Source organism: Oncorhynchus tshawytscha, linkage group LG10, assembly GCF_018296145.1.
Source record: "Oncorhynchus tshawytscha isolate Ot180627B linkage group LG10, Otsh_v2.0, whole genome shotgun sequence".
NCBI classification, from domain to species: Eukaryota; Metazoa; Chordata; class Actinopteri; order Salmoniformes; family Salmonidae; genus Oncorhynchus; species Oncorhynchus tshawytscha.
The window spans coordinates 16,368,654-16,383,594 of NC_056438.1; the positions used below are offsets into that span (position 1 = coordinate 16,368,654).

Sequence of the window (14,941 nt, forward strand, 5' to 3'; positions counted from 1 at the left end):
GCAAACTCCATGCGGGCGATCATGTGCCTTTTACTGAGGGGTAGCTGCAGAGATGGTTGTCTTTCTGGATGATTCTCCACAGAAGAACTCTGGAGCTCTGTCAGAGTGACCATCATGTTCTTGGTCACCTCCATGACTAAGGCCCTTCTCCCCAGATTGCTCAGTTTATCCGGGCAGCCAGCTCTAGGAAATCTTCTTCCATTTAAGAGTGATGGAGTGCACTGTGTTCTTGCAGACCTTTAATGCTGCAGAATTTTTTTTGTTCCCTTCCCCAGATCTGTACCTCGTCACACTTCTGTCTCGGAGCTCTACGGACAATTCCTTCGACCTCATGGCTTGGTTTTTGCTCTGACATGCACTGTCAACTGTGGGACCGTATATAGACGTGTGTGTCTTTCCAAATCATGTCCAATCAATTGAATTTACCACAAGGGGACTCCAAATTATAGAAACATCTGGAAACAGGATGCACCTGAGCTCAATTTTGAGTCTCATAGCAAAGGGTCTGAATTCTTATGTAAATAATGTATTTGTTTTATTTTATAAATTTGCCAACATTTCTAAAAACCTGTGTATAGATCGATGAGGGAAAAAGTTAATTGAATACATTTTAGAATAAGGCTGTAACGTAACAAAATGTAGAAAAAGGGGTTCTGAATAGTTTCCGAATGCACTGCACATGGTGGTCATTTAGCAGATGCCTGTATTTCAAGTAGACTAGCCGATGTGGTCCTGTATGGTTCACTTGGTGGAGCATGGGCTGTACGATCCTTTCCCGGGACCACACATACGTCAAATGTATGCACACATGACTAGATCGCTTTGGATTATAGCGTTTGCTAAATGGCATATATTACGTAATACATAGTCATGTTTTTACAAAGTGGCTTCGAGGTTGTAGTAGGCTACCATACGCTAGGATGACAAATCCTGGAATAGTGTTGCAGAAAACCCTGCCAGGCATTATGGTGCAGTGGAGCCTCATTGTGTGTGTACTAGTGACCGAGTCAGCATGTGGTTACTGCGATCAGTTATTTAGGGCACAGTGAGTGTTTCCCAGACGTCAGGTGACTGTCACACTGGATCCTCCGTCAGCCCCTGGTGGGTTAACCCAGAACTACACCTTGTTGTTATGTCAGCTGTGGCCTTGACTTGGTCAGGGGGTATACGAGGTTAGCTCATGGTTCGTCATGCTAGGTATGACTTCATACAGCCATGTATCAGCACCGTGTTAAAGCTTTAGATCATTTAAGTCATTACTATAGCCTTTCCTCCCTCACCATGTGACTTGTTATTGGTGGGGGATGGGGGATTTCGGGTCACGTGGCCTAGGGAAAAACAATTAGCCCTCAAATGTATTAACCATTTGGATCCATAGATTGGATTGACATGGAGTCTTTTATTTACAAAAAGAGAAAAGCACAGCTACATGGAAAGTAGTCACACGACAGAATAGATGGGTTATATAAATTCTGCCTACAGTGGAGACCTGGCAACGGTTCTCCAGAACACCAGGGTTGGGCTCAATTCCATTTCAATTCCAGAAGTACAAACATTCCAATTCTCTTCAATTATGAAAATTGGAATTTGCTTTATTTTCCAAAATGGACTGGAATTGTAATGGAATTGGCCCCAGTCATGCCAGACACGCATTATCATTGTCATTAAGAGGAAAAGACAACTGTATTAACAAATGGTTTTGTGTGGGTTCAAATCTGAGCTCGTCTTGTTCGGCCTGTCCTCTCTTCCCATTTCCTCCTGGTGCGTTATTGGTGGTCTAAAACTTGAACTCTTTGTATTTCTTGGCACCTCCTCGTGTGTCCTGAGGCTGGGCCTTCCTCTTCTTTTGCTGTGGGGTGGAGAGAGAAATGGAGAAGAAAAGTCTTAATATTGTCATACAAGGCTAAAACTGTACAATCAAACCTTCTCCTCTTAGTGAAAGTGGCATATGACTCCAACCCCGTCACAACATGTTGCAGGGCTGAGAAAAGGAAGAAGGGAGGAATGTGCACACTGCTTTCACTCTGAAAACCCTGCTATCCCAGGACGGCCATATTCAGAAGCAGAGAGAGAACATTTTAACAAGAGAAAAAAAAGTAAGACTTTGCAATAATGGCTATTATGAAAGTGGATTAAAAAATAATAATAATAGAACAATTCCTAAAAGTTTCAGATTAAATTTGAATAGGATTAAATCACTTAACTAACAATGACAAAAATCAGATCCTAATCTTCACATAGTGTTAATGTTAATTAAGTGTTAATTTATTCTGCTACATATGGGACTGGAGAAAGAGCCTTTCCAACACAGTGCATACCAACATTCTCCTACCCTCATCTCGGCCCCAAGTGGCAGAATACATTTCATGCTAGTACTAAACTATAGCAATAATTAACCAGGATGACTCCTCGCGTCCTCTTTCTTCACATTGGAGAAGAAGGTCTTAGGGGAGGAACCACTGACTTTCTCCCACAATGTGTTTTGAGACGAGGAGACAGGACATGAAGATACAAGAACACATCATTCAGATTCACCCCGGGGCTTTCTAGCTCCTCATTACTGTGTGTATACTGACTAGTCTAGTACAAGTCACAGCTAGCAGAGCTTTCTCTGACTGTCATATCTGTTTTAGTCTGAGCATGAGTGTCCTGGAGGAGTAGAAATGTGATCAGGAAAGGGGGATGTGGTAAACAATTACAAGACCTAACAAATTATAAGGAGCCGGGTTATATTCATTAGTGAACATTGTAGCCAAACTGTTTTGCACCATAGCTATATGTTTTGTACTGTAACAAATGGCCACTACAGTTACAGTGTCTCAGGGTCACCTTCTGTTTAGCGGCGTGCTCGGCCACCATGTCGCTGAAGTCCTCCTTCTCCACCTGGGCCTCCTGGTTCCTGACGTGCTCCTCGTACTTCTGGGTCATGGCCATGGGGTCCAGCTCCAGCTCCTCTGGGGCCAGAGCCACTTCTACCCCTTGGAACTCCTGGCCTCCGCCCGCCTTACGGCCCGCCATGGCCTGAGGAGGAGGAGAGTCAGACGGGAGACAAAGAAGCTCATCTGAAACGGTTCCCTATTCCCTGTAGTGTACTACTTTTGGCCTAAAGTGGGGAATAGGGGAGTCAGTGTGTATGTGGTTAAGGTAGGTGTAGAGAAGTGTATGAGTGTACATCCATGAAGGCGTGTTTAAAGAGATGGCAATGAATCTTCTACTTCCCCAGAGTCAGATCAACTCATGGATACCATTTGTATGTCTCCGCGTTCGGTTTACAAGGAAGTTAGACGTAGTTTCGCGAGCCGATGGTAACTAGCGTTTGTGCAATGACTGGAAGTCTACCCGTCCAGCTAGCACACAGCTAGAGGCTATGTGTTTGAGTACCAGTGCATACACGTATGTATGTGATTGTTAGTGAAATATGCTCTGAATATGTATGAGTAAGGGACTAACTATGTGTTGTGTTTTTGGTACGAGTGTTAACATGCCTACACCCCAGTGGTTGGTATGTGGTAGGTTTAGTAGTGATCTCTGATAGGGCGACCTTATCCAGACACAGTGTTTTTGCCATTGTCCTTACCCCTGATACGTCGTAGATGTGTGTGGATGCCATCATGGCTGCTCCTCCAGAGCCCGTTCTCCTCTCTGGGAGCACCGTGAACAGCTGAGGAGTCTCATTCCTACACACACACACACAGAGATGCATGTTACAAACACTCACAATACAGTAAAACGACACACACTCACAAATTAAATATTAGTGAATAGTCACACAACCTATTCCTGGCCACACACACTCACCCGTCCATAGCCTCCTCAATCTTCTTCTTCCTCAGCTCAATGAGCTCTGGAGTCTCCATACCAGCAGGTACCGACGAGAAGCCTCCGGGAGTGATCAGACCACTGGAACACACACACACACAGGCTCAGAGTTAATAAACCACTGATCACTGTATTCAAGACAACACACACAACCCACTACAAATGGCAACCGGTAATTTGTTCCACGTGACCAACGGCTTATTGATCCAACAGAAGAGAAAGCCTGGTTCGTTTCAAGTCCATGTCAACTTGATGTGTTTAAAACAGTCAGTTAATGACACGTCTACCTGTCTGCCGGTGTGAAGAAGCCGGTTTCGTCTGGCTTCTCCTCATCACTCTCGTCCTCCTCCTCTTCCTCAGAAGACTCCTCGTCTGAAGGCTCCAGCTCTCCCCACGGCGTACGATCCACCTCCTCCTCCTCCGCCTTAGCCTACACACAGACATGTAGACAATAGGACAATAGTTAACAGGCCATTGGCCCAAAGCAGACAGCTGGTGTGTCAGATATAGCACTGTGTGGCAGTGGGGGGTACGGTGGTGTTGTATGGTAAATGAAGGGTGTATATGAGGGGAATCGGGCAGGGGTGTGAGGAAGACCTCACCTGGAAGTCGACGGCGTTGGTCCCGAACACATCACCGTACAGAGGCTTTCCTGTCTCATCTACAGGAGGCTTCCCCCAACCACCAGCATGGTAGCCGAACGAACAGCTCTGAGAGAGAGACAACAGGAGAGTTGGGGGGGGTCAATAAAAGTCTCAGTGTAATAAGCTTCACAATACAGTATAAACACTTTTATTACATTGGAAAAATTCTCCCGGGGGACATAATACAGGGCGACACAATACAGGGGGACACAATACAGGGGGACACAAACTGTTAAAGCAGATGGGCTCGATTCAATCCGTAGCGCTGAAGATCTGCGCTGTAGTGCGATTTCAATGTTAAAAGTCTAGCGCGTGTTCTCTGGAACATCGCCTTCACATTTCTAGCGCAGCTCTTCAGCGCTATGGACTGAATGGAGCCCTGTGTCTGCTTTAAGGCAGGCTTACCTCGGGGATGGGCGAGTTGAGCCCGGGGATCTTGAGGTTGGGGTAGGAGGGAGGGGGTCCGTATCTCTGCATGGCGATCAGCCAGGGAGGGGGAACCTTGTGGGAGTTCTACACGGGAGGGGGGAAACAACTTTAGCGACAAGACCATGGTGCATCAGCAATATGAATGATTACAGTTCAATAAAACAAAGCAGAATTATAAAGTCGTCCATCAGTAACATTAAAGGTGGTAGTGGGATCGTAGGCTTCCACAGCAGAGTGAAAGTGGAAGTGGGATAATAAAAACATTGGGAAAATGATGACGCTGAAAAGCTGACCGGTCCAACGGGCATGCCCAGAGCAATACGCAGCTCATCTGACAGGTCGCCTGGCTTCTTCTCCTTCAGCCTCGTCTCAAACTCCTTCCCCTGTAGCGAGGGAGAGCGAGAGAAACACAGATTGTAAGAATCAACACTAATTCACCAGAGCAGAGTACACCGACTACCATCTGTTGATTCAAGACCCAACAACAAGGAGGTATTGAGGGAAACCCAAACCAACCACCGATTACAGCCCTGATTATTCCATTCAAGGTCCAATCAATCAACAGGAAGTAGTAGTAGAGTTTCTGATGTTAGGTGCTGTACACAGTGGAGTCCCCCATTGAGCAGTCAGACATCCTTACCTCGTAGTAGAGATCACCGTGGATGGAGAGTTTAGGCTTCATCTGCCACTTGAAGAAGGCGTCGTGGAGCTTCTGGTAGTCGATGTCGATCTTGCCCATCTTGGGACGCACCTTCTCCCTCATCTTGGTCTTCATGGTCTTGGCATCCTCCTGTAAGCAGAGTACCACGGCATTCAGTGTGACTTCTGACAACGTGTTTCACTGCTCTATTTTATACAGCTGTTCATGGAACAAATATTTAACGGATGTGTGTTATTTATTGATGTTTGGTAATAAACTTGAAGTAAACGCAGCGTGAAACAGAAAAATACACAGGCCATGTTTGTATACTTTAAAAGCGCTCATTTTCCTCATGCTAGTGAAAAAGTAGGGAGATGGTGTTAACAGCTGGAACCCACCCACCTTTTTTAACAGCTGGAACCCACCCACCACCCACCTTTCCAGCTGGAACCTCCAGCCAGTGCCTCCTTGTGCCTACTGTCTGGTGCTACTACCCCTCTATTGGACAGAATCATATACCTTCTCCTGTAAAGCTTCTCTCATCTCCTGGATGCCTGTCCTCTTGATGAACTCTGGCAGCTCGAAAGGGGGCTTCTCGATACCCCTCTTGCCCTGGAGGTACTTCCTCTTGAAGCACCAGTGTCGGGGGACGGGCACCGTGTTCCTGGTGGCCTTCAGGTGCACCAGCAGCTTGGGTTCCTGCGCTGTCACGTCGTGCATCTCCACCACGTCAGGACGCGCCACCAACTGGAGGAGGACGGGGTCAAAATCAATATCGGACACAGATCTCTATCAATCTCCTTTTAAAACATCTCCAGTGACCACCCACACAAACTGAATCAGCTCATATAGACAAGCATTTATGAGTAAAGTGTTAGGTACAGAACAACTTCTACACCAACTTAATCAATACACAGGAGCTAGAATGTCCAACTCTTAAAAAGCAGGTAAATGTATTACCTGTTTGAGTTCAGCCACAGTTAGTCTGTTCATTCTCCTCAGCTTCTTCTTAGACATCTTGGGAACATCTGGTCTGATCTCCTGTACACACACACACGAGGATAACTTCCAAGGTCAACACTTCAAGAGAGAGAGAGCACTGGAAGATGACACTATTTCTGTGTCCCAATCGTTCACCATTCCTCCACAAAGGGAAGTAAACAAGTGCACACTACTTAGGGCATTAGGGTAGAGAATTGGGACGACGCAGCATATAAACACTCCTGTTTGAGAAGTATTTTTTCATCCAAGCTCAGGAATGGAGAGAATGTAGAGGAGAGATGAATACTAACATCGTCACTGTCGTCGCTGTCTTTCTTTTCCTCCTCAAATCCCTTCTTCCTCATTAGAGCAGGAGCCGGCTCCTTCTCTGGTTCCTTCTCCTTCTCCTTCTTCACGTCATCAGTCAGCTGAGAGAGGGATGGACAAACACAGTTTATTAGAACTGTTAGCAAAAGACTAACGCGCAAACAGATTCCATCCTTAAATCAACACAACAAAATTATTCACTTTTCATGCTTGTTCAGAGGTTCTTGAAACTACTGCGCTGAGAACTGGTGGGTACACTGAACCTGATGTGATTTTACTTTAAGTCTCGGGCCATTAAAACACTAAATATGAAAAATAACATTGGACACATCTCTAAGATGTTTTGACAGATTTTTCATAAAGAACCATAAAGCCAATATCTAAAATGGAGGCCCTCACCTTGAAGGCCTCAAAGATCCTCTTGAAGAAGATGAAGTTAGGATCGTAGATCTCCGGTTCCTCTGTAATATACTCGATCTCCACTTCAGGCTCTTTCTCCTTCTCTCCATCCTCCTCTTTCTTCTCCTCCGCATGCTCCCTCTTCTCCTGCTCACGCCTCTTCTTGTTCTTCTTCTTACGGTTCCTGCGCTTACGATTTTTCTGAGAAGGGGAGAAAGAAAGAGGGAGAATGAAAATGCGAATAACTGAAACTAGGGCTGGGCGGTATACCATATTTTATGACATACCGTTATTGATGCAGGGACCGGTTTGGGTTTTTACTTTACCTTCTATAACGGTATTTGAATGTTTGGTTTGTTAAATGTGATATGCCTTGTGTGACGTCCATTTTTATAGTTTACTTCGCTACCTGAGTCATCCCTCTCCACTCTCTCTCCGTGCCACTTTCCACACAGACCCAGTCCCACTCCGTCATTCAAGGAGCACATTTGATGTTCCTCAACTTGTGTTCAGTCTGCATGGTCAATGCAGCACATGTAACAATGTTGACGACAACAATGCTGTTTTCACTTTACTTCTTAATATAAAACCACTAGTGTTCTATAATGACACTATTAGCTTGTGTTTCTTACATCAGCAAACAGCTAGTTTGTATTTTCTTAGCAAGTTGCCCTAAATCTTGTGCGACGCTAATTGTTAGCCGCTAATGATAATAGCTAGCTAGCTAATAAATGTACTGAGTCAGAGCAAACGTAGCTATTACAGCCTGATAATACCAGTGATGGTGTAGACCTAAATCAGCATGTTGTTTGTGCAACCATATCTTCTAAATCAAAGAGGAATATGCAAAGCAAGAATATGTTAGCTATATCAAGTGGCTAAGAAAAAAACATGCAATGTAGCCAAAGCTTATAGGGTCCCCTAGGAAACATTTATCCACACTTTAGTTCCTAACCTGTCACAATAACTCCTCCCTGGCATTTTTATAAATTCTCATCTCAAACAACACTGTATTCAAAGTGCCCACTATTATATGCTAACTATAGAATAGTCATTATATTCCCATGATTCCAACAGTTTTGCTCTAATTGACAAGTCCAATCGCAATTGCAACATTTGGTTAAAAATAAATCCTAGATTATATGCCCATATCGTGCAGCCTTACATGGCAGTGTGGAAATGATCTCAATTGAGCAGTGGTGTAAAGTACTTAAGTAGTACTTTTAAGTATTTGTACTTTTTTTGGTATCTTTACTATTTTTTACAACTTTTTAAAGAAAATACTGTAAATTTTCCCTGACACCTAAAAGTACAAGTTACATTTGAAATGCTTAGCAGGACAGGAAAATGGTCTAATTCACACACTTGACAAGAGAACATCCCTGGTCATCTTTACTGCCTCTGATCTGGCGGACTCACTAAACACAAATACTTTATTTGTAAATCATGTCTGAGTTTTGGAGTGTGCCACTGGCTATCCGTAAATTTAAAAAAGAAAGAAAATGGTACAATCTGGTTTTCTTAATATAAGGAATTTGAAATTGTTTATACTTTTACTTTTAATACTTAAGTACATTTTATAAATTACATTTACTTTGATACTTAAGTATATTTAAAACCAAATACTTTTATTCAAGTAGTATTTTACTGGGTGACTCACTAACATGAGTAATTTTCTACGTATCTTTACTTTTACTCAAGTATGACAACTGGGTACTTTTTCCACCAATACAACTGAGTGCAGGAAATGCAGAAATCATAAAAGTGCTGAAATTTGTTCTGGTGGTTCTGGTTCGTGTTGCCACCCTGGGAACGCTCACTACTCATAAAGCAAATGTGCAACTTTTATTATTCAAAAACTAAAAATACCGTCAAATATATATAGATTTTTAATCCCGTAATATATTTTGGCCACATCGCCCAGCGCTAACTGGCACCGTTTCCTACCCCTCATGCCTCTAAGAGCTTATGTAGATTGAATCAGAAGCTTCCCTATTAAGCAGGTTATCAATACGAGTCATGCCAACTTGACCCTTGACCCTCTGAGCTTCAGGAGTAACAGGATGAATCTCAACAGTCTTTTCTTGACTCTTCATGACCTCTCCCTTAGCATCCTTCTCAAAACACATTGGAGGAAAATATCCAAGGTTCCTCCCCTTGGACATTATCTTCCGATACATTTTGAGGAGGCGAGAGGACACGAGCAATCAAGGAAACACAATTGAGTTTCAACCAAAGACAGCAGGGTGGGATGAGGGGAATTAATAGAACACTCACGTCTTTCTTAGAGAGAGAACCGTCGTCCTCTTCAGTCTCAGACAGGACGGCAGCGGAGGAGTTGTTCATCTCCATCTCTGGGCTCTCCTCCTCCTCCTCTTCTGGAAGATAGAAAACACAGAGAACATTCACTGGTCAGGTCAAGGTCCAACAGGGCTCTTAACCCAGGACAATATTACTAAGACTGCAGTAGTTCCATTGGGATGATATCAGGCACTCTCGGTGCATCTGGGCTTTTATTCACAAAGCGTCTCAAAGTATGAGGTCTGATCTATTAATTATGATCCTAAAAAGCTAAACTGATCCTACTCCAAATACAGGCCATGATTCATTCCTCCAGTGTGTAGTTCCAGGTTCTGACCTGTGGGGGTGGCGCCGAGCTGCTCCTGTCTGATCTCCTTCAGTTGGAGAATCTTCTCCAGAGCCTGGGGGATCTTAGGACCGACACCCACATCCTCTCCCTGCCACACCTGACACACACAACACCAGGAATACAGAGATTAGACGGATGCAATTGTGTTCTGCCATGGCTTATCCTGTGTTATTATGCCCTCTGACTGACTCAAAGACGATAACAAAATCAATGGGGGCCCCATGCCATGACATTTTTGGAATTTTAGATTCTCCCTAACGGCCAAATTTTTATTTTGGTGATTGTTAATTTTCAAAGACGATCGTGTTTAAAAATATAGAGCTCCATTATCTTTTCGACATACATTATATCTGGTTTTAGTTGTTTAAATGTACACTGAAAAAATAACCACCATGAAAATAATTTTCTAACAACAAAAAGAATATTTGATTATATCTTTTGGAGTGCGGCAACGATTAAGCAGCGGTGGTGGAAACACTGTGGTTCGTACCTCTCTGGCGTCCTCTCCAGGTGGAGGGGGAACTCTCTGTCTCTGGGTATGCATCATGGACATTCCAGGAGGAGGTGGGTTCATTCCAGGAGGGGGGGGATTCATTCCAGGAGGGGGTGGGTTCATTCCACCAGGGTTCACACCTACAACAACACCCAGATCTCAACTGACACCAACAACACCAACGTACCAGGTGTGTGTCACCGTCAACACAACAGCTTTATAGACTTAACAGCCTTCACAACGTTCTTAAAAATAGAAAGGAATGCCATTGGATATGTTTAGATTTGGATAGTGACTGTGTTAAGCCAATATGGGTGACTATGTGTGAGTATCTGCTGTCTACAAAGTGTGCGCTGTAGACAAATCAATTCCCCCTTGAGAGACAAAGTTGTATTGGAAGTTAGGATTGACATTTTAGTGTTGATGGCAGGCCAAGGACTGACCTCTCATCATGGGGGGCATCATGCCAGGTGGTCGTGACCCTGGGTCAGACATCCTGGGCCCTGGTCCTCCATGCTGCCTCTTAGCCAGCTCCTGCTGCCTCTCATGTTCCAGCATCACCGCCGCCTGACAGAGGGGAGAGAGGAGACATGGAGGGAGGAGAGAGAGAGAGGAGACATGGAGGGAGGAGAGGAGACATGGAGGGAGGAGAGAGAGAGAAGACATGGAGAAGACATGGAGGGAGGAGAGAAGACATGGAGGGAGGAGAGAAGACATGGAGGGAGGAGAGAAGACATGGAGGGAGGAGAGAAGACATGGAGGGAGAGAGAAGACATGGAGGGATGGAGAGAGAGAGAGAAGACATGGAGGGAGGAGAGAGAGAGAAGACATGGAGGGAGGAGAGAGAGAGAAGACATGGAGGGAGAGAGAGAGAGAAGACATGGAGGGAGGAGAGAGAGAGAGAAGACATGGAGGGAGGAGAGAGAGAGAGAAGACATGGAGGGAGAGAGAGAGAAGACATGGAGGGAGAAGACATGGAAGACATGGAGGGAGGAGAGAGAGAGAGAGGGAAGACATGGAGGGAGAGAGAGAGAAGACATGGAGGGAGGAGAGAGAGAGAAGACATGGAGGGAGGAGAGAGAGAGGAGACATGGAGGGAGGAGAGAGAGAGGAGACATGGAGGGAGGAGAGAGAGAGGAGACATGGAGGGAGGAGAGAGAGAGGAGACATGGAGGGAGAGAGAGAGATGGAGGAGACATGGAGGAGACATGGAGGGAGAGAGAGAGGAGACATGGAGGGAGGAGAGAGAGAGGAGACATGGAGGAGGAGACATGGAGAGAGAGAGGAGACATGGAGGGAGGAGAGAGAGAGGAGACATGGAGGGAGAGAGAGAGAGAGGAGACATGGAGGGAGGAGAGAGAGAGGAGACATGGAGGGAGAGAGAGAGAGAGGAGACATGGAGGGAGGAGAGAGAGAGGAGACATGGAGGGAGGAGAGAGAGAGGAGACATGGAGGGAGGAGAGAGAGAGGAGACATGGAGGGAGGAGAGAGAGAGGAGACATGGAGGGAGGAGAGAGAGAGGAGACATGGAGGGAGGAGAGAGAGAGAGGAGACATGGAGGGAGGAGAGAGAGAAGAGACATGGAGGGAGGAGAGAGAGAGGAGACATGGAGGGAGGAGAGAGAGAGGAGACATGGAGGGAGGAGAGAGAGAGGAGACATGGAGGGAGGAGAGAGAGAGGAGACATGGAGGGAGGGAGAGAGAGGAGACATGGAGGGAGGAGAGAGAGAGGAGACATGGAGGGAGGAGAGAGAGAGGAGACATGGAGGGAGGAGAGAGAGAGGAGACATGGAGGGAGGAGAGAGAGAGGAGACATGGAGGGAGGAGAGAGAGAGGAGACATGGAGGGAGAGAGAGAGAGGAGACATGGAGGGAGGAGAGAGAGAGAGGAGACATGGAGGGAGAGAGAGAGAGAGGAGACATGGAGGGAGGAGAGAGAGAGGAGACATGGAGGGAGGAGAGAGAGAGAGGAGACATGGAGGGAGGAGAGAGAGAGAGGAGACATGGAGGGAGGAGAGAGAGAGGGAGACATGGAGGGGGAGAGAGAGAGGAGACATGGAGGGAGGAGAGAGAGAGAGGAGACATGGAGGGAGGAGAGAGAGAGAGGAGACATGGAGGGAGGAGAGAGAGAGAGGAGACATGGAGGGAGGAGAGAGAGAGAGGAGACATGGAGGGAGGAGAGAGAGAGAGGAGACATGGAGGGAGGAGAGAGAGAGAGGAGACATGGAGGGAGAGAGATATGTTTCAATTTCCAGGCAAGGTAAAGCAGCTATATGATAACTTTGGGATTGGTTGTGACAACACTACTGATAAATAATTTAGATGGGAGAAAGACATGAAAATCAGTCTCCTCCAGGTCCTACCCTTTTCTGCTGCTCCAGAAGTTCCTGCTCCTTCATGTGCTCTTCCATAGCACGGGACTCCCCCTGAAATACACACATACAAAATGGCAAATCTATACCAGAACTCCTCTTCCTTCCCATTGCAATAGAAGGCAGACTACATTCCAACTAGGGCCTGGAGTCGTTCCTTACTCAGGTAAAAACCCAGGGCACAATGTGAGACCATATTTGAGGGTCTGAGGCCATACACTTGTGGCAGGCAGGCTAGCGGTTACAGCGTTGGGCCAGTATCCGAGAGGTCGCTGGTTCGAATACCTGAGCCAACAAGGTGAAAAATATGTCGATGTGCCTTAGAGCAAGGCACTTAACACTAATTTGCTCCAGGGGCGCGGTACTACGGCCGACCCTGTAAAACAACACATTTCACTGCACCTATGCGGTGTATATGACAATTCAACATCCTACTCGAGTCTAGGATCAGGTCGTATCTGTCCATACGCTCTTCAAATATTATAATCTACAAGACTGATCCTAGACCAGCACGGCTACTCCAAGAGGCTTACTGAATGCAGGCCAAGATCGTACCTGCTGCTTGGCCCTCTCCTCGTGCTGCATCATCATGGCAGCCCTCTGCTGCACCATCTTCAGCTGGTCCTCCTGGGAGAGGCCGGGGGGCATGCCTGGAGGCTCCATGCCCATACGCATCCCTGGTGGAGGGGGTCCACCTGCCATCATGCTCATCGCCTGGAGCATACCCATTCCAGGAGGCATGGGGGGCATGGGCATCGGGGGCATGGGGGATTCCTGGCATCTGGGGGGGAGGAAGGAAAGAAAGTTGGTTAAGTTGTTTTCGATTACAGTAAGTGTTTTTTCCTAGACCATGTGAGAACCAGGAAAACGTATTCCTGGTCAGATCACACAGTCAAGGTAAAACTCCTGGTCCTGTTCATGACAGATTGATGAACTACTACAGAGTTTATAGCTAAATTATCCTAGTGATGAAATGTAAGAATGAGATTCGATTAGACTGTCTAAAAACCTTATAGGGTCGGTTGGTGCTGACCTGCGGGGTCATAGGTTTATCATCACTCCCTAGGTTGGGTTTGCTGAGCATCATTCCAGTCTGAGTGGGGGGAAACACAGATACACACCGATCAATGGATCATATTGACAGATGAAGTACACTCCACTCACCCTCTCACACATGCACTAACACACGTGAACACACACACACATACAACTGACCTGCATCATATATCCCTTAAGCCTGTCCAGCATCTCCTCTCTGGGACCTGAGGAAGGAGGGAAATAATAACTGTAATCCAACAATGAACACTATAACTAACATAGGACAACAACAAACAATTATTTAATTACAAATGAAATAAGTTTAAATTCAACTTAGTCGCTCACGCACGGATGCTGACAACGACTCGTGCGCGACTATCAAGTATCACTTTAGATTATCAGTTATTAAACACCCGAGTGATTAGCTGTTAGCTATCAATCAAATCGACTAGTTCGCTAGCTAACGAATAGACATTCGTAAGCAAAATTATCTTCGTAGAGGTGAACAAACTTGTAATATAGTAATTGTGTAGGTAACTAGCTGATCATTTACACTCTCATTTAATTCCACGAAGGCCTGCTATGTAGCAAGCTAACTTGCCGCGGAACTCTGGATAACCTGTTAGCAACAAGCTATAGTAGCTAGCAGGCTAGCTACACACAATGCACGCATTCGTCCCATTTAAAGCCTGCTGCTCCGACTTCGGCTTCTTACCCATGTTGGGTGCGCCTAGCTCGCCTAGCTTGGCCTGAAGCTCTGGGTTGGTCCATGTATTGAGGGCCGCCACAGAGCTCCCCAAGTCGGAGGGGATAGGTTCGGTCCCCGGCGGTCCGTCAGATGCCATCTCGAAATTCTACCGATCAATGGCTCTCTACAGAAACAACAGAAACGACAGCAACAAGAACCAGACGAATCCCGAAAGGCACGATGGGAAATTTCAGTATACCGGAATAAGCAGTTGGAGAAATCTGGGTAATGTAGTCAGTTGTAAGAGGAATAACTGCGTTTCCAAATTACAACCACTAGATGATAGCAGAGACATGGATTTGGAGAGTTTTTGGCAATGCAGTTTCTGCAATATGATGCATTAATACGACACTACAAAATTCTATGGCAGCCATGTTGGCTACATGTTAACATTATATGGGGA

The 14,941-nt window shown here is 45.9% G+C and overlaps 1 protein-coding gene across 1 annotated transcript; it reads right to left on the bottom strand.

Annotated features, from left to right (window-relative positions):
- Positions 1-1,379: 1,379 nt before the first annotated feature.
- On the bottom strand, positions 1,380-14,717 carry LOC112259846 (splicing factor 3B subunit 2-like). The gene is given in 23 exon segments (XM_042328207.1): positions 1,380-1,849; positions 2,830-3,021; positions 3,578-3,677; positions 3,799-3,900; positions 4,107-4,249; positions 4,422-4,529; positions 4,869-4,976; positions 5,186-5,275; positions 5,533-5,682; positions 6,052-6,279; positions 6,493-6,573; positions 6,825-6,941; positions 7,240-7,440; positions 9,517-9,617; positions 9,878-9,986; positions 10,380-10,522; positions 10,826-10,949; positions 12,744-12,806; positions 13,308-13,521; positions 13,523-13,533; positions 13,786-13,845; positions 13,968-14,014; positions 14,506-14,717. Coding segments are annotated over 23 exon segments (2,694 nt in total). The 5' UTR covers positions 14,636-14,717; the 3' UTR covers positions 1,380-1,777.
- Between the last annotated feature and the right edge of the window lie 224 nt (positions 14,718-14,941).